This window comes from Gallinula chloropus (assembly GCF_964237585.1).
Source record: "Gallinula chloropus genome assembly, chromosome: 12".
Classification (NCBI taxonomy): domain Eukaryota; kingdom Metazoa; phylum Chordata; class Aves; order Gruiformes; family Rallidae; genus Gallinula; species Gallinula chloropus.
Window position 1 is genome coordinate 590,345 of NC_140097.1, and position 25,440 is coordinate 615,784.

The window sequence follows — 25,440 nt, forward strand, 5'->3', positions numbered from 1 at the left end:
GTCCCTGTCCCCCCCGTGGTGTCCCTGACCCAGCAGACAACTTCACCAGTGTCTCTTTATTTTTTACACCACTCAAACAGCATGGATGTCCTTTCACACAGCACTATCGATATTTTTCACATCAACCACTCTGTCAAAAAAGGGGCAATAAAAGCTCGTTACAGCTCCCTGGCTACAAGCAGCTGGCACACAGCCTCAGGCTCTGACTCTGTTGCAGCCTCTCCCTCGCTGCAGGTGTCTCCCCTCCCCAGGGCAAAGCAGGAGTTGGACACGCAGCTGGGTGCTGCGTGTTCCCAGGGCAGGCTGGGTGCTCACACTGCTGCCACAGCCCGTAAGCCCAAAGCTGCTTCCCACAAGTGCAGCTGTTGGCTGGCCAGAGGAGCTCAGCGTGGGTCAGTGCCTGGCACCCCTGCCCAGCAACCGCCCTCAGGGAAGGAGAAGCCCGTGTGAGAGCAGAGAGCAGCTTGGTGCCAGGTTTGCTGCTGGGACGCCATCCGGTACCCTCTGGGTGAGGATGGCTGCTTGAGGTATTTTGCAGTCAAAAGGATAAAAGTAAAAGGTGAAGCGAGTCAGGGTCCTGTGGCTCTGACACAGCAGGAACCCCCACGCTGCAGGGCAGGTGCCCAGGCCTGAGCTGGGGGGGTACAGGGAGGCCCCATGCCACCCCCACAGCCCGGCTGGCCCTGCCCCTGCCAAGGGGCTGACAGGAGGGTTCAGCCATCTCAGTGACACACTAAAAATACATTCCTCAGGCAATTCTGGGTAGAAAGTGCATGTGCAGTGCTTAAAATAAAAAAAACCTTTTAAACTCTGTTTCTCTGTACTGCAGTAAGGAAATAGGTCAGGTTCTCATGGAACCATGCTCAGTGGGGGGTGCTTTGTACACCCCATAACACATGCTGAAAGATTCTACTGCTCTACCCACCTCCCACCCCTCCCCTGTGTAAGGATGCACTTCCCTCCTCCCATAGCTCCTTACAGGTCAGCAAGGTGGCTGCTGGAAACAACCCTTCTCTGCTGTGGGTGCCCAGGGACCTGGGAGTGGCTGCTGCAGCAGAGACCAGTGCGATGATGTTCCTCCTCAGCCCGTCCGTGGTGTCCCTGCTGGGTCCAAGTGCTGTGAGGGCAGGAAGATGGCGCAGGAAGGGCAGCTCTTAGCTCATGTCCATCGCCTCTGTGCTGGGCAGGGAAGCGGAATCCTTCTGAATGCTCTCAAAAAGCGATGCCATTTCAGGATTGGATCTGATCTGAGATGAAAACTCGGCCATCGCCGGGCTCTTCTCTACTTCAGGGATGGTCAGGAGAGCAGCTACTGCTCTCATGGCAGAGCGCTTCAGCTCATCCTGCTTCTCAAACTCCTGTTTCACAGAGCCAGCTTTTACCTACAAAGCCAAAGCACCGTGTTCAGCTGGCATTTAAGAAAGATACTGGAGGCAGGAAGGATGGGAGGCAGAGAAAAGCAGGTAATGTTCTAGCTGGGGGAAGGCAGGGAGCGGGCTGCTCAGCGGTGAGCTGTGGGTGGCTCCGTGGCAGAACCCAGCCCACACGTCCCTGCCTGCTCTTACCTTGGTGGAGCAAGTGGCGCGGAGCGGCTCGATCAGCCGCTCGAGCCGCTGCAGCACGGCGCTGGGACAGAGCGCCGACAGCCGGGCCAGCATGATGAACGTCAGCATCTGATGGGAGCAAAGAGAACACGCTGCAGCCTCCCGTCCCCCAGCACGGATCCGCCGGGGCTGCCTGTGCCGTGCCGCTGCCCCCGCGCGCGGCGAGGGGCTGGGCGCTCGTGCAGGGGGCTTTGCCAAGAGCATCGGGAAAGGCCCCGCTGGCAGCACTGCTGGGCCGTGGTGCCCTGCCTGGGGTGTCTGGAGAGGCTCCGAGAGAAAGGGCAACGCTCAGCACAGGGCGTGCTGGTGCTGCACCCACAGCTAAGAGGGGGTAAATCAAATAACAGCGTGAAGAGAACATGGTGCTTCCTATCAAGCTACGAGGCCATCGACAACGGCACTGCTCGATTCTTTCAACAGGGCATCACTGGCCCCACTGAGCAAGTGACCATGCAAAGTTTAAAGGTGGAAAGAACTGACCTCAGGCTTCAGTGAGCTCCCTATGGAAGCACCTACAGCTGTTTTCAAGGCCACCACAGTCAAACTAGAGTCAGACAATGTCAGATGAACGGCTGCAGCAGTTGCAGAGACAAGGAAATGTCCCATCTGGCACACCGCTGCGGTGACACACCGGCTCAGTTTGTGCACAGGTCTCAGAGGACCAATAGCCTCAGAGACATCCCCACCCTCCGGCAGCGCAGCACCTACCCGGATGTCGTAGTGATCCTTCAGCCCGTCCTCCACGTGGTTCAGGTACTCGTAGATGTCCAGCCTGTCCAGGCAGCTCTCCAGCAGCGTGTACATGCACTCAAAGGCAGCTTTCCGCACGTCAAGGCCATCGTCCACCGTGTGCTTGAATGGCCCCATTTCTACCTTGAACAAGAGACACCCCACAGCTGCCACCTCGCAGCAGGCAGGGTGACGGCTTCACCGCGGCCACGCACACCGAGTCCCCACTCCCGAGCCCAGCTGCTGACGTACCTCCCGGATGAGCTCCCGCCTGACCCTGGTTTCGTTGTACAGCCCAGGCAGAACCGTGCTCAGTAAGTCCCGGATCAGGGCAGGTTTGTTGTGAGCAGCAGAATTGAACATGGCTAAAGCCACACGACGAACGTTCAGGTCTGGATCCTGAAGGGTTTTCAGGAAGTCACCTGTGGGACAGGAACACCCCAGTCAGTCCTGCACGCTGAAAGCACATCCCAGCCTGTTTCAAGGAGCCTGGCTGTGACAGCACACAGCTGCAGGGGCCCAGCCCAACAGGAAAGAGATGCTTCCCTCCCTTCACCTGGGATAGAGTAAATGGAAGAAACACAACTTCCCTGCATCTGGGCATGAGAACAAACCGTACAGTTCTAGCTACCTCACCCTGCAGTCGAATCAGAAGCTTTGGGGTTTGAAGAAGCTGGGTTTTGCTTTCTCACCCAGACCTCGCCTGCTCAGACACCTCTGACACAAGCCCAGTTTTACATTACATGTCTGAGGCAGAGGCTCCCTACACACCTAAGACCCTTTTAATATGGTTTCTATTTTACAAGATCCTGGCCATGAGGAATCATAACTGTAAATGCAGAAGAAACTTCTGCTCCCTAAAAAACTGTCACCAACAGAACATGTCCCAAAGCACAAGCAATGAGATGGTGTTGTTCTGTAATCCCAAAAGCAGGGAAACACAGGCAAAACCGAGCTGGATCAGATGAGGGTCACACAGGTGAACAAATCCCCAGCACATCTCCCATCAGCTCCTGCTGCTGCCTGCAGGAGCCAACCTATGCAGCCCTTCAGCAGGGCATCGATGGGCTGCGGCTGGTCGGCGATCGTGAACTTGACTGCAGTTACCACCGTGCTCCGGGCGTGTGGAGAGCCTGTGGTGAAGATGGAAAGAAGAAACAGTGGGAGACAAGAGGCAAAACCACTGCTGTAATCCTGAAACACACATTCTACTCCTGGTCACATCACACACACATCTAAGAGAACCTCCGTGTTAAATCCTGCCCAGCACAGCCTGTGTGTGCAGTCCCTGTTCCCAGCACTGCCCCCTGTGCAAACCAGCGCTCCTCAGCTGCCCCCTTGCAGAGACCCCGCTTCCTTTGTGCCTCTGCAGACTGGCTTTGCCCCCCGTTGTGCCCAGCAGCACTTTACACCAGGGCTGTCCCACAAAGGCAAGCCCTTCCCCACCCTCACCACTGCCCATACCTGAGGAGAGCTGCTTCCTCAGCAGGGGCAGCAGCTCGGCAGGATTCACCAGCGTCAGCTTCCCCAGGCACTCGGCCACCACGTTGCGCGTCCCTTCCTCTGCACACTCACAGTGCTTGAACAGCAGAGCCCAGATGTCCTCCACGTGAGGCTTGAGGCCATCGGCCGGCGAGGAGCCGATGGCTTCTTTCAGCGAGTGCAGCAGCAGGTACTGCCTCCTGGGCTGGCTGCCGATCTCCCTGAGCAGGAAGGGGAGGTACTCCTGCAGATTCCCAACGCTGATGTTCCCCAGCGCGTAGGAGGCCGCAGACTTCACCTCCTCGCTGGGGGAAGAGAAGGCTTCCAGGATGACTGTCCTGAGCTCCCTCTGCGCACTGAGGTTGGTGGTGCGCCCCATCTCTGCCAGCGAGAGGAAGGCCAGCACTTTAACAGCAGGGCTGGACTTGGGGCTCTTCACCTCCTGGATAAACCGGCTCACGGTGGCAGGCGCCTCCTTGGGGCAGGCCGAGGAAAGGGCTGCCACACACCTGGCAGCAGAGTAATACGCCTGTTTGTGCAAGGGCAGGGCCGCCCCCGCTGCACCCGGGGAGTAAACGGGCGCGGTGAGCTGCCTCAGCAGCTCCGAGTAGCCCGTGGCGGCCGCCCGGCTCTGCACCAGCGCCCGGAAGAAGTCGATGATGGCGCTCAGCGCCCCGTCCTGCAGCAGAGGAGAGTGCACGAGCTGGAAGGTCTCTGCAAGGACTGAGCTGCTCATCTTGGGGACGCAGGAGGGATGGACCGTGGCCAGAGTAGTCAGGAACACGATGGCCACCTGGGAAACATGCATGTCGCTCTCGGTGATCAGCGCGGGGAGCTCGGCCAGGACAGCCTCTATCATGGCAGGCTTCAGGCTGTCGCTGTAGTTCTTCACCAGGATGTCCAGAGCAGTCAGGGTGCTCAGCTTCAAGGCACGTTGGTTCTTTCTCAGGAAGGAAGCTAGAATAGGGAAACCTTCCCCTAGGATGGGTCTCAAATCTATTTTCAGTGGAGAACTGGCAATTAAGGTCAATGCTTTGACTGTGGTCAGTCTGGTGATTTCATTTTTGAGCCTCTCCAGGAATATCTTCAAGGTTGGCTGGAGATCAGTGCTCAAGTGGTCTCCCAGGTTGTAAATAATCTGCCCCATGCAGGAGATAGCACGCTCTTTCACCTCCTGGTCGATGTCAGCTGCCTTCAGTCGCTTCAGAGTACCAGAGAAAAGGTCCTTCACATAGGGCTTGGCATCGAAAGTGCACAATTTGTCCAGAGGCCTGATGACTTTCACAAGCTGCTGAGTGACCAGCAGAGCTTCTGAAGTGATCTTATAAAAGGGGTCTCCAATACAGGTCACAACAGGAGGCAGCAGGCTTTTGATATGAGGATGAAAGACCTCTGGCTGGTGGTTGCAAAGAAGAACATGAAGGAAAGACAGAGCATCAATCTTCATGTTGGAGGAGCTGGATTTATCAGCCAAGGAGAAAACAATACCTGTGCAGGAGAGAGAAGAATGACTGCTGTCTTATTTCAGCAAGTGGCTGTTACCCCACTCCTGCCCCCTCAGAGCGGGACACAAGCAGAACAGGTTTTCTTTCTTTCTTTCCTCTCCCCACCCCAAGGACACACACCACTAGAGAGCTGCTCTCCCTGCTGTCCTTCTGCTTTCCAGGAACTGGCAGCTGGGACACAACTGGCCATTGGGTCAGTCCTGGGCAGCTACAGAAACTGCTGGAAAAGTTAACTGGAAAAGTCAGCCTGGGCTGAGCCAAGGGGTGGTTAGTCAACCACGGGCAAGCATGACAGAATGGCTTGAAATCAGGGCTGGGAAAGCCCAGTCTCAGCAACAGGCACTCCAGGCACCTGGAATGCCCCTTCCTGAGTTTTTCCTTCATTCTTCCCAGAAGTAACTCCCCCCTGAAAAAACCCCAAACAACCCAGGGGCTCTACGTCTGTCTAGTACAACTTCTGTTAGCACTGTCTGGAATGTAACTGTGGGCCAGTAAGGACGGGCTGCTCCTGCAGAAGGTGCTACTCCCAAGTTCTGTGGCGTGTATTTGAGTTTCCCAGATGACTTCATGAGGAACATGTACAGCAGTACTGCTCAGCACCCCTGCAGGCATGCCTGACTCCTGGCTTGAATGTTCATTTGCAATCCATTAATTGGTAAGAGGGAGATGGGTGGGTTCAGCCCAGGGACAATCACAGACTTTTTACTGTACAGTCACATCAGAAGCAAAGGCAGGACCCAGCACCACCAGCCTTTCAGCAGTGGGATGCTCTGTGGTGGTGCCAATGGTCAATACAGGTAACTCTGTAAGTGCCACTGCACTGTGTGAAGGCAAATGCCTGTCACTGACCCCAGCAGGCTAACAGCGACTCCAGCTGGCTTCAAAGGAGGCTGCACCAGAGCCTCCTATGGCATGTCTTCTGGGAGCTGTGGGAGTGAACCTGATACCCCTACCCTGGCTTTCAGCAGAGACAGAAGCCAGGACTGATCCAGGAGCTGTTCAGCACATCAACATGAGCAGCACTCGATGTGTATGTCCTGACACTGAGCAGAGTGATGCATGGGAATAAAACTGGATCACACAGACAAGGAGCATGTGTGTTAGGAAGGGACTGAGCCAACCCAGCTCCTCCTCCCCCATCCACAGACAGGCTTACCAGGGACGAGTGCAGGGATGTGATCTGCCAGGCAGCCGGGAAGGACATTAGCCAGTTCTGTCAGGAGGCTGAAACAGCCCTGTCTGGATTTGATGCTCTTCTCTTTCAGCTGCTTGTGCAAGGCCTTGACAATGTTGGGGACCTGCAGTTTGGAAAAGAAAGGAGCTTAGAGTTTTATGATTCCTTCCAGGTCAGCTGTTTCAGGACCTAGCCCCATCCCTGTATCTACATCTAAACCTGGACACCCTGCCAGAGTTTCTGTGAAATCCAACAACAAATCACAGGGCTGAAGAGCCAGTTATTTAATAAGCATGTATCTCATACATGTAAGATGATTATCATTGATGTAATTACATTTCAGCAGGGATTTTAACCCTCCTGCTTCAAGGACTCACCAGCTGGCAGTAACACCTGCCAGAAAAAGCTACTCTCATGGTCACGCTGTTCTACAGCAACACGGTTACTGCCCGTGTCTCTTCTGTTTTCTTCTACAGTGGTGTGTGGGCTGCAGCACTAGCGGGGACCCTGGGCTAGGCCACGTCCTGCCCAGCATGTCTGGCTCAACTCTGCTGGCTGTAACTCTCACAGCACCTTTCTCAGTTAAAGCAGCATGTCAAGTGCTGTCTGTCTGATGAGCGGTGATGTGCAGACTGTCCACAGCCCCAGCAGGCTACTCTGGCTCCTCCCCAAGCAGCCCGAGCTGCAGGGCCCCGCAGGGCTGGGGCCCCTCTGGGTGCCTGGCCCACCCAGCCACGTGCCCAACCCAACGGGGCGTGCCCACCCGCAGCACGGGGCCTGCTTCTCTTCACCGCTGTGGGTGGAACGCAGGTGCCACCTCCTCACACACCTGGTTCTGCAGCATTGTCAGGGGAACCTCAGCCTTGCCAGAGGCATCTGCAGCATGCAGCCAGCTCTGGGCCGGCAGCGTTTGCTTCAGCAAGGAGATGTAAGTGCTGAAGATGTCAGCTTTGACATTCTCCTCCCTCTCCTTGAACCTGCTTATCAGGACTGGAGACAGAGTTCTGTAGAAGTCCTGAAGGAGGTCGTGCCTGCTGCTGACAATGGCCTCCAGGCACTTGGCTGCAGACCTGCGGACCTTCCAGCTGATGTCATCATCGTCGCTGTACTCATCATCGCTTTCTGGAGAGAAGACAAGGGACAACAAGGTGCACCACTATGAGAATTGCTTGATCCTCAGAGCTTCCCTCTCCAGCTGACCAGACAACATGCCAGCACTCACACAGATCTAGGGACATGAAACTGTCCTGGATAGCCTCTCCTTATAGAGACTATTACCTGCCAGCATGACCCAGGGCTGCCCTATGCCAGATCCTTCTGCTCCAAGTAAGAGCTGATGGAGAATCAAACTCAGCGTTCCTACCCTTACCCTCTGCTTCAGCTCGGGCATCAAGGCTTTTGTTTTGAGCAGCAAATGGGATTCCCAGGTTTTAAAGCCAGAAATATGTCAATATTTGTCTTAGCAATTCCTGAACGGCAGAGAACAGCGCAACGATTTCCTATGTTATTGCAGAACACTGGCATATTGTTCAGGAAGACAGCCAGGATCTTCCCCCAATCAGTATGAGAGTAAACAAAAATGCCTTTCTTCCAAGGCATTTGAAGATGCAAAAGTCAGAACAAGTTGTTCTGAACTTGTCCTGACTTTTGCTGCCACACTACATGCAGCTACAGAGACATCATGAAATGCTGTCTCCAGCTAACAAGCATCAAGGTGCCCCTTCTATGTGACCAAGGCTCCACATCCACCTCCAACTCAGCATGATTTAGAAAAAAATGAAAGGCCTCTGCTGAAGATGGTGTCACGTTGCTTTCACTCATGACCAACGTGTGGTGGCCCAAGACCTCTTTATCAGTGGCACTTTGCTCAGGACTTGCTCTCTGCTGGTGTAAAGTATAAAACACATAGCTACTGTACAGCAAAAGTGCCATTGTGTGGTTAAGTTGCCCTGAAAGCGTTACATCAACATTGCAGACTCATTTCAAACTGCAGCCCAGGATGAATCCTTTCCTGCTAAAAACAAAGCTCCCCCCTGGCAATGAGGGGCACCAGGGCAGAAGTGTGGGTGCTGAAGGATGCGCCCTGGCTGGCTGCGGTGCTCAGGAGCAGCGTGCCTGTGTGTGGAACAGCCCAGGAGGCCAGAGGCAGGAGGAAGCAGTGCAGGACCACACAGAGCAGCACGGTTCTGATGTGCCCCACAGCAGCTGCTTGCCTGTCTAACCCCCCTGTGACCAGGGAACCCAGGAGCAGAACCCATTTAAAAGTAACATCATAGAGGGTGAGAAAGCAGGAAGGGGAGAAATGTGAAGCCAGTGTTGTGCTGGGCACAGCCATCCTCACAAGCAGGCACCTTGCTCTTCATCCTCCCCGTTTTCAGTCTCCATCAGCTCCTCCTCCTCCTCGTTATCATAGTTGTAGTTCGGGTCAAAGGCGATGTACTTCAAACACAACCCCATGACATTAGGGATGTGAGGGTCAATCTCCTTTGGGCACCTGTCACAACAGATAAAAATCCCAAGAGTTAGGGAAGCAAAGTCCAAGCTGTTTTCAATATCCAAATGCTCAGTCTCAGAAGGATCCCCAAATGCTTCACAGACTACATGAACATTTTGTTAACGTGAGCTAAAGGAGGCTGCCCCTACTGCTGCACACAAAGCAAGAGCACATCGCCCTGGGAAGGATGCAAAGGTTTCTGTAGGGAAGGAAGGAAAGGAATAAAGTGCCTTCCCCAGCTGGCTGAACCCTCCCTTTGTGGGAGACAACCCGAGCTGCTCCGCAGTGAAGGTTTGACAGAACAGGAGAGCTGCAGATCAGAGCCCCCTTCCTGCCTCCCACTCCCTCCACACCCCAGAAGCCAGGCAGTTCCCTCCTGCTGAGGAATCCTCCAAGCACAAGGAAAGCTCCTGCAAAGCCAGTACAGAAACACACTCTCACACTGAGGTCAAGCAGCTGGGAACTCAGGCCTCGCTCTGCAGGTGAGGAAGAGCCTTTCCCACCAGGAGCACACGTGGGGCAGTGCCCAGCCCTGGATGCTGAGCGTGCAGACACCTCAGTGGGACACTGATGCTCAGGAGGGTGTGGGTGCTCCTCGAGGACACAAACCTTCTCACGAAAGACTCGAAGGCCTGGAAGCAGTACTCTCTCAGCTCATCATCTTCCACGTTACAGTACTGAACGATCAGAGGAATTATCTTCTCCAGATGTTCTCCTGGGAAAAGACAAGTCAGCAGCAGTGAGAAGTCACTCCAGCCCTCACTCACCTGAGCCACCTGCCCCTTCCTTCTTGTGCCTGGCAGAGCGCTCCTTCCCTGGCCCCCAGAGGCAAGGAGCCAATGGCACACCTTGCAGAGACTCAGCAGACGACCCCTGCTCCCTGTCTACAGCCCCCTGTTGGGATTTCAGTCTGACTGGAGATCTTCTAGGACCTAATCCCAGCTCTGGCAGATCCTTCAGACAAGTAACACAATGTGATGTCCTCCGTTTCTCCTCTCATTTAAAATGGGTGAATCCACTGACCTACTTCACAGAGGTGTTAATTCAGAGCAGGGAAGCGCTGCAAGACTTGGAGATGGAATCACTTCAGAAGGGCAGCCAGAGAGTTTCTCTGCTGGCTCCTCCCTTCCTCTCTCTGGAGATCAGAGACACAGGTCAGCACCACAGAGGGAATCACAAAGCACAAGCCACTAATGCGTTAGGGACAGAGTGAGCACAGTTCTTTCACTGCTAAAAGAGCTGCTCTAAGGTGCATGCACGTCTCCCAGCATCGTTTCAAGCTACTCGTCCTACCTATGCGGTGTCCAGCCTGCCTACTGATGCCAGCGACACACTGAATGTACGTCCTGGTAGTAGAAGTGGACTCATTCTTCTTCAGCTCAGCAAGCAGGTGCTCTGTGAGCTCTGAGAAGATGCTTCCGCTGCAGGTCAAGACAAGATGACCCAAGGCAATGATGGCCCTTTTACGTACTGCCAGCCTGGGGCTTGTCAGCTGGGGCAGGAGGCAGTTCAGGATGGAGGAATGGAAAGAGTAGAGGGTTCCCCCTAGTCTGCAGTCAACAGAACAAGGCAGAAGTTGAAAGTCAAAGCCTCAGAGAAAAAGCCCTCTTGCCAGCAAGAAACGTAAAAATCCTTCAGCTACGAAGCCTTCATGCATGTTGTGGGGAGGGAGAGGAAAGGGGTGGGTTTGGCATTTGGTCTGGACACCGAGCGGTTCTGTGAAGCACAGGGAGAAGTTCTTTGTCCCCACCAAGGAGGAGTTTGATTTGGATGGTGTCCTTCTGTGTGACCTGGGAGTTGGTCAGCAATTCCCCGCACGCAGCTGGCATATGACACTGTCACTCTGACTTTTGTAACAAGAGAAGGAGCAGCCAGGAAAAAAAAACCCCAAACGTATGGTCAGATCACAGGGCTAAAATAACCTTCCCTGCTCTGCCCTCTCCCTCCCTACAGCTGTCTGAGCGGAGCCTCTTGGGACCCATCACCGGTGGTTCTATCCCCAAGCACAGAAAGGCCCAGCACACCCTGCCCCATCCATCCCTGCTGGGGAACCTGCTGAGAGATCCCCCAGTGGAGCCAACCCACATCCTTCACTTCATTAGGGAAATGCTGGAATCAAGAGCAGCCGTGCACAGGGAGCCCCCCACCACACAGGGCTGCCAGAAGGAAACCCTCTGGTACCTGCTCAGCATATCTGACAGGATGTCCAGGGCCTCCAGCTGCACAGACACATCCTCCTGCTTCCCAACGGCTCCTGTCAGCTGGGCTGTGATTTTTTTGCACACGTTTGCTGTCATGGTGGAGCCTGCAAGAGAGAGATTCCCCCTACACCAATTAAAAGTCTTTTCACTGCTGAGAACCCTTCGATCCTTCCTGCATTTAAAAAAAGAAATCACCGCTGGAAACCAAACCAGAAGAGCAGTCAGCTTTTGGCTGAGGTGGTGCAAGCAGCAGGGCATCTCCCCCTGTGGTATGATGCATTAACTACTGGGGAGAAGTTTCTGAGAGTATCTTACCCTAAAACACCCTGCCTGTCCCACAGGCACCTCCCAGCCCTGTGTGATGCAGGCAGTAGAGCTGGGTGGGAAGTTTCTGGCATGTTTGTTCTCATTTTTAACTTGAAACTGTTCGGTCACCAAACGGTAGAAGTAGTCTCTACAGAAGCTGTGTCTCAGCTCCAGGATGAAATTTAAGGGTAGAACTAGGTGTATCTTTCTCAAAATGTTATGCAACCAGGTTCAAGAACATGTTGAGATACAAGCACTGCCTGGAACCTCAGTCTCTTACAGATCAATGCCTGGGTGCCAGCTCGGTCTTCACGCAGGGACGTGCCTGTCCCAACAGTGCCTTCAAGCTGTGGTTTCCTCCCCACTGGCTCCTGCAAAGCTTCAAACTCCACCAAACCTGCAACTGCCATTCTGAGCTGCCTCTGTGAAGCACCAGGGACAAAGCAGAAGCAGGAGGGGCATCCTAGGAGCACCGTTACTGCTGTACAACACGGAGAAAGAGCCGTCTCAGGTGTGTGCTGTTTCTGGGACTGGCATTTCACACCTGCCCTTCACTCCAGGCAGCACCAGTGACCCCAGGGAGTGGGGCTGAGGCCCCTTTGCAGCAGACCCATGGTGCCTTTGCTGCCTTCTGCCCTCCCAGCATTGATCCCAGCCCTCAAGGAGATGACTCCTCTGTTGCCACCCTAAACCAGTTCCTGTGGTGGATGTTAAACAAAGGATAGCTCACAGAAGCGTAACGTGTTACAGGAGCTGACTGAGACCACCAAGTATCTGTGTACTAATCCCTGTCCTCCCTCCAGCCTGAAACCCAGCAGCCTGGCAGCACTGCCACAGCCACCCACCCTGAGGGAACAACAGATACATGAGATGGCTGCAGAGGGAGCTCAGGCACCTCCTGAATAGCTGCTGCGTTTCTGGGACAGGCTGTTCCAGATGCAGGAGAAGCAGCTAGGGCAGCTGTGGCCCAGCTGCACAGGAGGTGGTGCAGTGCTGGCACTGCTGGGATGGCAGAGGGCAGTGGCACTGCCGACCTGGAGACAACAACCCTGCCAGGCTGTCTCAACACCAATGTCCTGACACACCTCAATGCTTCAGGATTGCTGTAACAAAACCAGGTTTCTCCAAGAGCTCAGATGCAGATTCAGACCTGAGTATCCTCAGGGTGACCAGCTCAAGTCTTCAGTTCATCCCATCTTTACTCACACTGGTGTCTCAGCTTCTACTTTCTCTCCTGCTTATCTCACCAGCTGTCCTCTAGCAGCTGTCAGGAATCTGCAGCGTTCAGGCTCTGAACGCCCCGTTCCCCCCGTGTCCCCAGGGCTGCCATGGCCTATCACCCTGCTCTTACCTGCAGAAGCTGGTGGCAGCTCTGAGATGACTGTTTTCAGTCCGATGCTGGAGATATCCCGCAGCTGTTCCTTGTCTGATAACATGTTTGTACACAGCGTATCCACGATGGTCTCCACCTGGTACTCCTTCACCTTGCCAACCAGCGGGCCCAGGCTGCGGGAGGAGAGGCTGGTGAGAAGGCAGAGGAAGGGGCATCTTCCCACCATCCCAGGGATGCTCAGGCTCCTTAAAGGCAGCTCAGCCCCACTGCAAACGTTACCACAGCATCGTATCGAGTACCGAGACCCTGCACCAGCTTCCAAGATTTATGGTTTAAGAGCCTGTGTGAGAGACATGGCACCACCAGCTCTACAACACTTAGGGCTGGGCACAGTTTATAAAATCCTTGCACAAACCTGCATTTTCTGCCTTCTTTTCCTCCCTTCCTTTCAGCATAGCTCCAGTAACACACACTGCATAGAACAGCCATGCCCAGGGAGCTGTCTCCTGCTGGCACACCACAATCACCCCTGGCAGCGTGCTCAGCTAAGGGTACAGGCACAGTGTTTCCCAGGGTACACAGAGCTCTAACCTCACACAGCCTGCTCTGTATAGGACTCTTCCTAAATTCAACAATCAGGGCAATAACAGATGCTTGGGGTCAGAGTAGCTGCTCTGAAACACAAGAACTAGAAAAGAAATACTAAATAGTACGACTTTGTCCATGCTTGCAGCTCACCATGCAGAGAGAACTGACAGCTATCCCTGTTTTACAGGCACAGAGAAGCCTGGCAAGTCACCTGAACTGAAAAAAAATGTAAATAGCCACCACAGAACCAGAAGACTTCAAATCTGTGAGGTTTTTTTGGGTGTGAAGTGTGGCTTCAGCTTTCCCCTGAAGAAATAAGATCAGTTTTAGATGATCAAATCAACCACGAGACCTCTCAGTAGTTTCCTCACTTGCTCCTGGGTGCCAGTGTGGGCTGTGCAGATCCACACTTGGGCCTAATCCAACTGCTGGTGTCCTTCCAGCCATCACACTCCTCCTCCTTATCCATCCTTGCCACCTGGCTGGGAAACACTGGCTGGACATTAACTAAGAACCTCCTTTGGTTCCTAACGAGGAAATGGTACTGGTGCCATTTTAAGGCTGCCCAATTATCACACCCATGGTGAACAGGAGATTGTACCAAGTGTGGACTTATTGCTGATGCCACCACAGATAACCAGGCAGAGGTATTTCCAGCCTGTTCAGCACCCCATGATTTTGCTCTAAAAGCAGAACGAACCAACCCAAAGCAGGGAGAGACAGGAACAGGGCCAGAGAAAGTCAGGACAGCAGGAATCAGTGAGGGCCAAAGCTCACAGGGAAAGGACAGGGACAGCAGCAACGCAGAGGTAAAAAGAAGGGAACATGGGTAAGATCCATGGTAGGAAAAGTACAGGAACCCAAAGTTGTCTTTAACTGCCCCACCTTTCCAGAGCCCTGTGCGTGAGCTGCCCCAATCAATGTCATCTCTAGAATGAACATTCCCAGTCAGAGCACTGGGGAAAGAGACAGGAAAGAGCATGTCAGTGGTGGGATCACTTCAGGAGAGACAGCAATAAAGGAGCCTTCTGCCTGATCCACCTGGGTGAAACGAGTACCAAAATGGCCAAGGGCAAAGCAAGAGCACAGGCCACACTGGGAGTCCAAGCAGGGAAAAGACCTGGGAGAATGATGAGCTGTAATGACAGCGCCCTGGAAGAGCAGGGCTGGGGCCTGACATGCAAATGCTGCTTTTGAGGGGCCCACGTGTTTAGTGCTGCCCCTATCACAGACACAACTGCTGGGGGATTCAGCACTGGATTCTGAAGCCCAGGAAAGGAGGGGAACTTGATGACCAAAACTTTAAACTGGGCTTCTCTCTAACACCTTGGGCATGCCACTTTTAGTATAGTAAGATTCATAACACACACACTGAGCTAGTTCCAAACCCCCCTGCAGCTTCCACAAAGGTATCTGTAAGCTCATCTCTTCTGAGTATCAACAGAGAAGGAAACTGCTGTGTCCAGCACGAGAGGGAAGGGCCCTGCCAAGGAGGCTGCAGTGAGGAGCCAACGCTGCACTCTGAGGCACTGCCTGCCCATGGCAGCTCCAGCCTGCCGAGCAGCAGGGCCAAGGGGCATGGTGAGAATTGCTGCCAGGCCCTTACCACTTGACTGCGAGGTTCTGCACCTCCCCGTTCTTGTCCTCCAGCAACTTCAAAAGCATCTTCACAACTTTTTTCTCGCTGTCTTCATCTAGCTTGATGGAATCCTTCTGCAGCTCCATCATCAGGTCATTGGTGGCCATAAACCTGGAGGAACACACAGCAGAAGGGCACTGGCTGACAGACAGACAAACACATCTCCTTCCCATCACCTTGGACAATGACACTGACAATTAGTACTTCTGTGAACACCCACGTTCAAAGAGTAACTTACAGACCTTTGCACTGCCCTGGAAACTAAGGTACAAAGAATTAGTACTGTCTCACAAGGGGAAAACTCAGAGCTAGCTGATGCAAGGGCTTTAGCTAAAGAACCTGTGAAAATGAGCAGTATACGTTCTCTCTCCTCCTTAAAATACATCACAGGCATGGAAGACACTAAGACTTTACAACTGGCACCCAGCTTGTGTATTTTTTCTCAGTGACAATATCATGATGATTAGCTGTGCTGAAAAAAATCATGGTGGGTTTTTATACCAGCCACCCAGCCTAGAAAAGCCAGTCTAGGGTCTCAAAATGCACCTGGCTCTGTTCTTGCTGGCTTATTTAGCACTGACCATATGATCCCACAAATGGAGAAGGGCTACCAAGCTGAAAAATGAAAAAGTAAGTCCTGACTCCATGCAAACTATACCTTTGAAGTGCCCTAGGCTATATTTAGATTGCTATTCGCAAGCCCAAGCAAGTGTTTATCACTCCAGCTTAGAAGGAAAAACAAACTCCCAGCTGACTGTTAGTCAACAGAATTTTCTATCAGGCACAATGTCAGAATGGGTATCGAGAAGGTCTGGGAAGTATCTCTTTACCTGGAAGCAGGACATGTAAAAGGCACTGGTGCAGAAGGTTCTGAGACACCAAAGAGCGGTTATTACGTATTAGCTGCTTTCTAATGATAGTCCCTGCGCAGGGAGGGAAGGGGAAAGAGGGAGGGAGGGATGGAGTCTAAAAGGAACCACAGAGAAGCTCCCTCTCACTTATCAAATCACAGCTCCATTTTAAATCAGGCCCTGAAGTAATTAATCCAGCACGCACAGCCCTCATGCACCAGGGCAACACCTGTGTCTCCAATCTGCCCGTCCTTGAGTAGCAACTAGGTACATCTGGAGTGGGGGGCTGCTGTGGTGTCAGACAGCCAGCAGGACTCCAAAACAGGGGGAACAGAGGGACTCTGCCCTGTACCGTTAACAGTGCAGAGTCTCCTCTGGATTCTGAGGGCTGTGGAACTGCACTTGCAGCTCACCACCTGCGCACAACAGCCATGACCAATTATGGCCACAGGCTGAGCAGAGTCTTCTGCAGCAACGTACCCAGCCTGGGACTCGCCACCCGCTGCCATCCCGCCCGCAGGGCCTCGGAAACCAGCAGGAGGACCCAGTGCTGAGAGGGGAGCACCGAAACCCAGTCCTGTCAGGCCACTGGAGAGACAACGGGCTCGTGTCTGACCGCGTGCTGGGACGAGGCAGCCATGGAACACCTTCAGTGACACCTGCCCTGCCTTGGGCACATCTCGGTGGGGTATTCATTCTTTGAACAAACTACAACTACCCCATCACCAGCTTCTTTTAAAAGTCCCCGTTTTAACATCAGGAAACCATTGGCAGCTCTGCAAAAATCAACCCACTTTCAGGGTGTTCCTAAGCCCTCTCTTCTAAAAGCCATCAAAAGCCTGGCACGAATGTACCCTGCCAGGGGGACACTGCCAGAACAACTCACGGGAAACATCCTCTGTACTCACTGGTTTTTACAGTTCTTCATGGAGCAGTTCAAGTGCTGAGCCACTGGCCCCAGCCCTAAAGAGATGTCAATTCTTGTCTGCTGGCCTAAACGAAGACAATAAACGAGCCCCAGCCCTGTACTTTCCAACCTGAGCAGAGCCAGAGCCCGCAGCGTCCATCACCCTGGTGACACGGCTGCTCGGGGCAGCGTCTCCGGCCGGCAAACCCACTGACCGCCCAGCCTCAAGCTGAACCAAACTAACAAGCGCTCCAGCGCTGCTCCTGGTGCTCCTCGCTTGCAGAACAAGCCTGTGAAGTCCAGCTTTGCAGGCTCCTGCTCCCCTTCCACTTCGCTCCCATCGGGCAGCGCCTGGGCCCGGGCTGGGAACGCCGCGGGCTCCCCGCAGGCACCGCGGCGCGGCCGGGCTCAAGGCCCGGGGCAGCACGGATGAGCTCCTCCGGGACAGAAGCGTCCCGCCCGCGGGGCCGGGGCACGGCGCCGGCTCCGGGCGCAGGGGGTCCCCGGAGGGACGAGCCGCCCCCCGCCCCGGTGGGAAGGGACCTTCCCCTCGGGAAGCCCCCCGCCCGCGCAGCCCCCCCGCGGCCGTCCCCGCACCTGAAGTCCTTGTCCGTGGAGGTCATCTTCTCCAGCAGGCCGGAGATGTGGTAGGACGCGCCGGCCATCGCGGCGGCGGGAAGATGGCGGCGGGCGCGGGGGCCGGGTCGCGCCGCCGCCCGCTCCCCTCCGGGCCGGCGCCCCCCCGAGGCGGCGGGACGGCACCCAGCGGCCGCTGCCGGGCGGCGGCGCGGCGCTCGCCCGGGCCCGGCCGGCGCCTGTGCCCGCCGCGCGGGGCTCGTCCCGCCGGGCTGGGCTGCGCGCCGGGGGGCGGGAGCGGGCCGGGTAGGGCAGATTAGAGCCCGCGGGGCGATGCGGAGCCCCTGCACCGCGGGGGGGCCTGGGCGCTCGGGGCGGCTTGGGGACCGCGGGCCGGGAGCGGCCGCGGGTGCCGGTGTGGGTGTCCGGCCGGGAGCGGGCTGCCTCCCGCCAGCCCTCCGCGGCCCGCCCGAAGGCGCGGCGGGGCTCAGCTCAGCGGCACAGCCGTGCGCGGCGACACCGGCAGCGCACCGGAACCCCCGCGCGGGCGGAACCTCAGCGCGCAGGCGGGCGGCGCGTTGCGGCGGGGCCGTTTGGGTGTGGGACCGCCGTGCCACGTCTGAGGAGCGCGGCCGGAGACCGGGCCGAGCCGCTCGCTGTCCGGGAGCACTGCCGGGGCTGCTGCCGCCATGGTAGGCCCGGGACGGGGATGCGGCGCAGGGAAGGGAAGGAAGGAAGGGGGGGCTGCAGCCCTGGCCCGGCTCCGCGGGGCGGCCGCTGGAGGAGCTCCGGGCCGCCGCGCCCGCCGGCGCAGGAGGGAGGTGGCGGGGCAGCGCGGGGGGACCCGCTGCCCGGCCCGCGCGCACCTGGCGCGGCTTGAGGCGTCACCGCCCGGCTGCCGCCCGCGCCGGGGGCCGGTGTCCGGCCCGGGGGGCTCAGGGGGGAGGGTCGCCCCCCGCTCGAGGGGCTCCGTGCCCTCACCGGGCCTCGGGGGGATTCGTACCTGTCCTGGGGCTCGGCGGGGGTCGGTGCCCGGCCCGGCGCTCGGGGGGTCTCTCCGTCTTCGGCCGCGCATTGAACTTGTTCTCGTCTCCCCTCCCCGCAGGTCTCGGTAATTAACACCGTGGACACCTCTCACGAGGACATGATAGTAAGTAAGCCCGCCCGTAGCACGCCCGCCGCCCGGGGGGGCTGGCGCCCCGCGCTGCTCGGGCCCCTCGCGGGATGTACAGCCCCGTACCAGGGACCAGCACGGGAGAACAGGGCCTGACATCCCGATACTGCGTGGAACTGAGTTACGGGGGAAGGGGAATGGCTCCTGTGAGGCTGTGTGTGCCCACCTACCCAGTGGTAGGGGACCCTGGCACGTAACGCTGGCTGTCCTTGATGCGGATGCTTTGGGGAGCAGACGTAGAAGTACGGGCAGGAGGAAACCTTCAGAGTCATTTGTAGGAGCTAGGAGCCCGGTTAGGTAATGGAATTGCAGACATAAATAGGAGACATCTATATTCTTTACATAGTAAGGGACAAAAAATCCCTGGCTGGCCAAGGCTGCACAGTCTGTGGCACCAATTCTCTGTCATCTCCAAATGCTGAGTGCTACCACCCTGAGTTCCCCAGACTGCTTGTGCACAACACTTGTGTACTTAGTGAAAGCAGCAGCTGGGGACATAATGAGTTGGTGGTTTGTTGGGATTGTTCTTAAAGCTACCCTTTCTAACCTGTCGCGCTGGGACTCTCATCTCTACAATTCCTACCCCGACTTTTAAAATTAAGTAAGATTTGTTAAGGAAGCAGAACTGCCCTGTGCTGACAGCAGCTTTTCCATGGCCTCACAGCACGATGCTCAGATGGATTACTACGGCACCCGGCTGGCAACCTGCTCTTCAGACAGATCCGTGAAGATCTTTGATGTGCGGAACGGAGGGCAGATCCTCATCGCCGACCTGAGAGGGTAAGGGGTCATCAACAGCATTTTCAGCTGTGGAACATGTCATGTTTTGTCCTTTTGCCCTTGGGTAACGTAAGATTCTTCCAAAGTAAAAATTACTGTGGCTGGGTGTTGCTAGACAGCTCTTCAGAGGACAGAGAGCCAGCTACAAGTAACACCAGGACTTTTTCCACTTATTAAATACTTGGTGCCTGTAGCTTTCAAGAAGGAAGCTCAGACTCCTGACTGTTAATATGAGGATAAATGTTTGGAATTGTTTTTGATGCAGTGGCTTTGTCTGAAGGTCCTGTATGCTGTTTTTCATCCTGGTGTTCCTCCTGTTCTTTGTATCGCTGTGTTAATCGCTTGCAGAACACGGGTTTACAGTACTGGTGGCTGTGAAACAGCTGCAGCTGGAGTGGGTTTCTCTCAGGTTCTCCAAATAACGCTTCTTGCAGGCATGAAGGTCCTGTGTGGCAGGTTGCCTGGGCTCATCCTATGTACGGAAACATCCTGGCGTCCTGTTCCTATGACAGGAAGGTTATCGTCTGGAAGGAAGAAAATGGCACTTGGGAAAAGACGTACGAGTACACGGGGCATGACTCCTCAGGTACGTGGGCTCTGGAGCTGGGAAGTGAGGCTGGCGATGTCAGGGGATTCAGAAAGCCTCTATCCCACAGGCAGGGTTACAGTCCTGGGGAGACATAAGTCTCTTCAGCATAAGCAGAACATTTACAAACTGTTGTATTGCTGGATAACCCCCTGTCCTGGTTCCTGCGATGCATGTGTAGGAGCTGCTTTGCACAGAGCCAGCTTACCAACAGGACTGCAGGGTCCTGAGTTCTTGAGGAACAGGAAGAAAGGGAAAAGGTGGAATTTAGCATGCTTCATTTTGTTTTACAATGGAGACTCATTTGTTCAGGGGACTGGCCCTCCTACTTGCTGATCTGAGAAGTCTCCAGCCTTGTGTTACTAATGTTCAAGAGTCAGTGTCAGCCTTCACTGTTGCAGCACGTAGTCAGGTTTTAATCTCTCATCAAGAGCTCTCTTTAGGTATTCTTACTCCGAAACACTCCAAAAATAAAGACAGTTTTCTGACAGTCAGTAAGCAGCATTGACTGGCTGTGCTGAAACTCAGGCATGCTGAGGCTCGTCCGAGGTGTCGGAGCTGCTCATGTTGAGTGACTGATCCATTAATGCTGGTCTTGAAGCAGTTGGTGGGTTCTGGGTGTGGCTGTGTGGTAACCCGGCCTGTCTCCCCTTGGCAGTGAACTCTGTCTGCTGGGCACCGCATGACTACGGACTGATCCTGGCCTGCGGGAGCTCCGACGGGGCCATTTCCTTACTGAGCTACACGGGCGACGGCCAGTGGGAGGTGAAGAAGATCAGCAATGCGCACACGGTGAGGCTGCCCCTCTGGGAGCTCACCAGCATCCTGGTGATGCCTCCAGGGACTCGTAGATGAGAGAAGTACAGAAATACAGTGAGATTATGTGAAACACTTCCTACAAGCAAGAATAGTGTGGTTTAAATTAATCCAGAGTTGGAAGGTACAATCTGTAGCCACTAGAGTGAAGTAGAAAACCAGGCATGTAGAGATTATTAAACAGCACTGATAGTACTTGTGTATTAAGCATAAATGAAAAGCAGCGCTGGCAGTCGCCTGGCAGGAGATGGCTTTGGCACTGAGGACACCTGTACAAGTTGACTGTGAATAAACAAGCTGGGAAAACTGCAGGACTCATGTTTTTCCCAAAATAGTGGGGACTTTTTGCTTAAGCAGAACTTGATAAGCTAATGGCAGTGGCTCTCAATAAAAGGCTGTTGGGCTCCAGACCCACAGGTTCCTTCTGCTCCTGCATTCCTGCATCTTAGCAACTGCATCTGGCCTGTGCCTTTGCAGTTAGTATCTGTCCCCACTGTTTACATGTCTGAGGTAATACTTGCACATTAACTGGTTACTTGGCTACTTAAGGTGTTCTGAATGAGTGCTCTGTGGACACTAAACTGTACCTGGATTTCTTACTCATCCAATATCCATCCAGTGTTGTGCAAGACTCCCTAGTTTCCTAAGATGGGGCTATTCCTCCCCCCAACCTCAATACTGAGTGTGCTAATGTGCTTTGCCTCCCTTGGCAGCTTATTCATTTAAAGTAGGCCATTTCTAATACTGACAACTTTTCATTGAATAGATTGGATGTAATGCAGTTAGCTGGGCTCCTGCTGTTGTACCTGGAAGCCTCATAGAACAACCATCTGGGCAAAAACCAAACTACATCAAAAGATTTGCATCTGGGGGCTGTGACAACCTTGTCAAGATCTGGAAGTAAGTGCTCTGTTGCTGGACTTATTGGAACTTACAAAGCTTGATAGCCTTTGCAGTCTCTGAATGTTCCTGTTAGCATCTCAAGGAATATTTTTTGGCACCTCTGGTCTTTCATCTTTGAATTCTCATTTTAGAGAAGTGCTTTGGAATGGAAACAACATAGTGACATGCAGTCTCTCACATGGTTGTAGCAATTTGTGTCAGCCCTTCTTCATCGTACCTCAGAAAGTGGCTTTCTCATTGCCACTGATTACCTGTGTCACTTGGACAGTGGCAGATCTCAGTCAGTAACAAAGACCAAATGCTCTTTGCCTGTGCTGCTTTCTGTCCCCTGGTAGGGATTTTGTCAGTTTAAGCCAGAGAGCTCTGTATTATCTGGATTCTGAAGGCTACAAAAACAAAGCCTCCCAGGAGATGAGAAAGAGGAGAGGCTGCTGCTGCCACCCTTCTGACCGTCCATGTGTTTGCAGGGAAGAAGACGGGCAGTGGAAAGAGGAGCAGAAGCTGGAGGCTCACAGTGACTGGGTGCGAGACGTAGCCTGGGCTCCGTCCATAGGTCTGCCCACAAGCACCATCGCTAGCTGCTCTCAGGTGAGGCTGCTGCTGGATCCAGGCTCTCGGTGCACTCGCTTCCAATAACTGCCCCTTCTCTCTAGTGAAGGCATAAAGGCCAGAACTGCTGTCACAGGTCCTCTCGGCAGCCCTTTGCTGTGTCTGGGGCTGTGCTAAGAGCCTTTGACTCCTGTTCCTCCCAGACTTGGAAGACAGTGGAAGTGTTTCTTCTGTCTTGAAAATCATGAGCAGGATGGTCTCGCTGCAAGGATGCCCTGCAAACCAGTGTTGTACTTCCATGTCTCAGGTTCAAATTCACTGAGCTTTCAGCTAAAAATACTGTTTTCTAGTAACTGGCATTCTTAATCAGCTCTGATGTCCTCAACCTTCATGTTAACTGTGGTGTTCCCACTGCTTGGAGTTCTGTAAATGTTTTTTATTTTAATTGCAAGACAACTGCTCAGCTGCTGCCTTGCTCTCCTGTGACTGGAGAGCAACATCTCATTCTGGGGAGAAAAGATTCAGCTGAGAACTATTTTGGGAGTTTTTCTCTGGTGCTTGCAAGCTATCTTCTGTGTAGCTTTTCTCATCAGAGCAAGGTGTTCCTGTCTTGCTTTTAGCTCTGGTAAGAAAGCAGCCCGTTTGCCATGTGTAGCAAGATGCCTGTGAACACATCTCAGGTTCCTGTCATTGCTGTGGTTTGAAGTGTCGCTGTGAAGGCAGTCAGGGGTGTGTTCTCTGTGTGGTGAATAGTGGTGTGACCACCTCGTTCTGCTTGTTTCCACAGGATGGCAGGGTGTTTATCTGGACCTGTGACGATGCCTCTGGGAACTCGTGGACTCCAAAGCTGCTGCACAAGTTCAATGATGTTGTCTGGCACGTGAGCTGGTCCATCACTGCAAATATTCTTGCGGTGTCTGGAGGAGACAACAAAGTGAGTACTGCTGCCCTGGCCCTGCCTCCTGCATGCCGAATTTCAGATGGGCTGAGACAGGCTCCTTTCACTGTGGGTTAAGACTGTTGTAGATTCTCCTCTGCTGCAGTGGTGGGAACTTTTGACTTCTACCCAGAGGTGAGGAAGACCCTAACGTTTGGCAGCCTGCTTGCACTGCAGTCTGAGTCCTTACTGGAGATGGGAAATGCTGCTCTATCCTGTAGGGTGCTGACAGCAGGATTTGTGTACTCTCCCTCTGCTGCTGGGTGATTAATTAGTCAGCGGGCAGCAGCAAATAACTGGCTCTGTAGAAGAGAGACATGACACTGCTGTAACTGTAGGCTGTCACCAACCTAGAGAGGTGATGGTTGCAAGGAAATGGGAGCCTGAGAATGTGTTAAGGCTGAAACTTCTTCCTGATCTGTTTTTGAGGTGACGCTGTGGAAGGAATCGGTAGATGGACTGTGGGCATGCATCAGCGATGTCAACAAGGGCCAAGGAGGGGTGTCTGCGGTCACAGAGGGGCAGCAGAACGAGCAGTGAAGCAGGAGGGGATGCTCAGCTGCAGCAAGCCATCACTGTACCTGATTTGCAATGTTTCATGAACCAGATGAGGACTGATTTTACCCAAACTGGACATGAGCACAGGAAACAATTACCCAATTTTATGAGCACTCTATGACTATGACTGGGAGGCTACAATATGTTGGTAATCAGCCTTAATGGACATTCCCTTAAATTTAAAGAACATAGCAAAGTACTGTGCCTTACCTTACTCCTCGATGCTGTAGAAGTTACACCCTGCTGCTCTGGTTTAGAGATCAGATTTAACTGGATGTGCTGCAGACTTCAAGCACTTGTGTAGGAACAGGAGGCGGCTATCAGAGGGGTGAGGTGTGGGCTCCTTTGTGCAGGGGGGGGAGGTACTCTGCCTGTCCAAAGGCCAGAACTTTGTTTCAGGAGAGAAGGGCTGGTGGGGTTTTCGGTGTTAGCGGACAGCACGCTCACTCAGCCTTCTAGTTGTAGTGGAGTGGTGCTTGGATCTTCTTGAAAATGATGTGCATGGGTACGTGAGAGTCTCTGCTTCCCTGAAGCTGAAAGGAGTAGTGGAATGCATATGTATTTTGCTTTATGATAATCTCAGACTTGGTTATTTAACCAACATCAGTAAATCAAACCATAATTGGAACTTTTTTTTTAGCCACGCTTCTGTACTGTACCTCAGGTTTCTTTTGTTGAGATACCAACAGAATAAAATCCTATTGGTTAGAGCTGGTGTGCTGTATTTCATGACCCAGGGGCCTTGTCAAGGTGCAGTGTTACTGCACTAGGGATTGACACCTACAGCATTAGAAAGCTTCAGCTTAGGCCGTAGTACCATCACCCCTCAGGCTTCAGTATGCCTTCAGCTGAAAGCTGCAGTACTTCAACTAACAGGTCCCATTTCCCCTTTGTTCTGCCAGTGCACCAAGCAACACAAGTGAACGATTCACAGCCTCCTCCTTCTCCAGGGCAGTGGTTCCTTGGTGCGCTCGTTATTTTGGCTCAGCGAACACAAAGTGTCCCCTTTTCTAGGAAAACAAACCTGGTCTTGTGACTGTTATCTGTGCTAGCCAAATACCATCCTCACTGCTCTCACAGAAACACAGGAGTGATCTACCTTCCTGCATGCCAACAGAAGAATGCAATGTTCCTGTTTAAATGCACTTACCCAGAAACACGAACCAACTCAGCTAGAAACCAGCAGTATGTTCAAACTGTTCCATTTCAAATTCTACAGCAAGGCATTTTCTCGAGCTGTTTGCCATTTCTACAAAGACCACAATCATAACAGTTGAGCTTAACAGGCAGCCTTTCATTCCCAGCACCCTCCCTGCTTGTCCCTCCTTCATACAGAGCACACAGTCAGCTGAGGGGGTTTTGGGGTGGTTTTCACTGCTGTGGAAACTAAAGCAGCTTGGAATCAAGCACACTAACTGTGGAGGGTTGAGGGGCTGCAGTGCCACAGGGATCCTTCAGGGGATCCTTCAGGTTAGCCGTGTCAATCAAGCTCAAGCAGAATACAAGCAGCAGAAGCTGCAAACTTACCATCCTTCACCATATATTCCTTCTTTCTCCCACTCTTTCACAAGTAAAATACTAAACCAAGCCTGATCTCTCTTCATGGGATCTTTCCACCACCTCAGCCATTGTCACTGCTCTTCAGAGAAGTTTTAAGAATTGTTAATATTCCAGTTTCAGAGGAACTGAAGCCAAGTTGCCCAAGTATCATTTCCAGTCTCAGTCTTCCTGCAAAAGACATGAAATCT

General features: G+C 53.7%; 2 protein-coding genes across 4 annotated transcripts; one reads left to right on the forward strand and one right to left on the reverse strand.

The window, feature by feature from the left end:
- Window positions 1-47: 47 nt before the first annotated feature.
- Window positions 48-17,526, reverse strand: LOC311196320 (cullin-associated NEDD8-dissociated protein 1-like). 2 transcript variants are annotated; one of them, XM_084269860.1, is made up of 15 exons: window positions 17,411-17,526; window positions 15,023-15,166; window positions 12,847-13,001; window positions 11,170-11,293; window positions 10,282-10,538; window positions 9,598-9,703; window positions 8,846-8,988; window positions 7,324-7,616; window positions 6,477-6,618; window positions 3,798-5,303; window positions 3,371-3,466; window positions 2,586-2,755; window positions 2,313-2,477; window positions 1,566-1,673; window positions 48-1,382 (listed from the first exon to the last, which is right to left on the reverse strand). In XM_084269860.1, the coding sequence occupies exons 1-15, from the start codon at window positions 17,476-17,478 to the stop codon at window positions 1,155-1,157; spliced, it is 3,705 nt and encodes a 1,234-aa protein (XP_084125986.1). In that variant the 5' UTR covers window positions 17,479-17,526; the 3' UTR covers window positions 48-1,154. The 2 variants fall into 2 exon arrangements, with proteins under 2 accessions (XP_084125986.1, XP_084125987.1); XM_084269861.1 differs by lacking the exon at window positions 48-1,382 and having other exon boundaries at window positions 2,313-2,473.
- On the forward strand, window positions 17,373-24,403 carry SEC13 (SEC13 homolog, nuclear pore and COPII coat complex component). 2 transcript variants are annotated; one of them, XM_084269863.1, is made up of 9 exons: window positions 17,373-17,460; window positions 18,495-18,539; window positions 19,228-19,343; window positions 19,778-19,929; window positions 20,588-20,721; window positions 21,512-21,645; window positions 22,116-22,236; window positions 22,985-23,131; window positions 23,564-24,403. In XM_084269863.1, exons 2-9 carry the CDS (start codon window positions 18,534-18,536, stop codon window positions 23,672-23,674), a joined length of 921 nt encoding a protein of 306 aa, XP_084125989.1. In that variant the 5' UTR covers window positions 17,373-17,460; window positions 18,495-18,533; the 3' UTR covers window positions 23,675-24,403. The 2 variants fall into 2 exon arrangements, with proteins under 2 accessions (XP_084125989.1, XP_084125988.1); XM_084269862.1 differs by lacking the exon at window positions 17,373-17,460 and adding an exon at window positions 17,911-18,081.
- Window positions 24,404-25,440: the final 1,037 nt, after the last annotated feature.

Bases quoted from the DNA above. Each gene is read 5' to 3' on its own strand.
- LOC311196320 (XM_084269860.1), bottom strand. From the start codon at position 17,478: ATGGCCGGCGCGTCCTACCACATCTCCGGCCTGCTGGAGAAGATGACC. The intron at 8,989-9,597 runs GTTTGTGTCCTC...CTGTTGTGACAG, and splicing joins TTCGAGTCTTTCGTGAGAAG to GTGCCCAAAGGAGATTGACC. The intron at 5,304-6,476 runs GTAAGCCTGTCT...TCTCCTGCACAG, and splicing joins CATCCCTGCACTCGTCCCTG to GTATTGTTTTCTCCTTGGCT.
- SEC13 (XM_084269862.1), top strand. The intron at 19,344-19,777 runs GTAAGGGGTCAT...CGCTTCTTGCAG, and splicing joins CTCATCGCCGACCTGAGAGG to GCATGAAGGTCCTGTGTGGC. The intron at 22,237-22,984 runs GTGAGGCTGCTG...TTGTTTCCACAG, and splicing joins CCATCGCTAGCTGCTCTCAG to GATGGCAGGGTGTTTATCTG.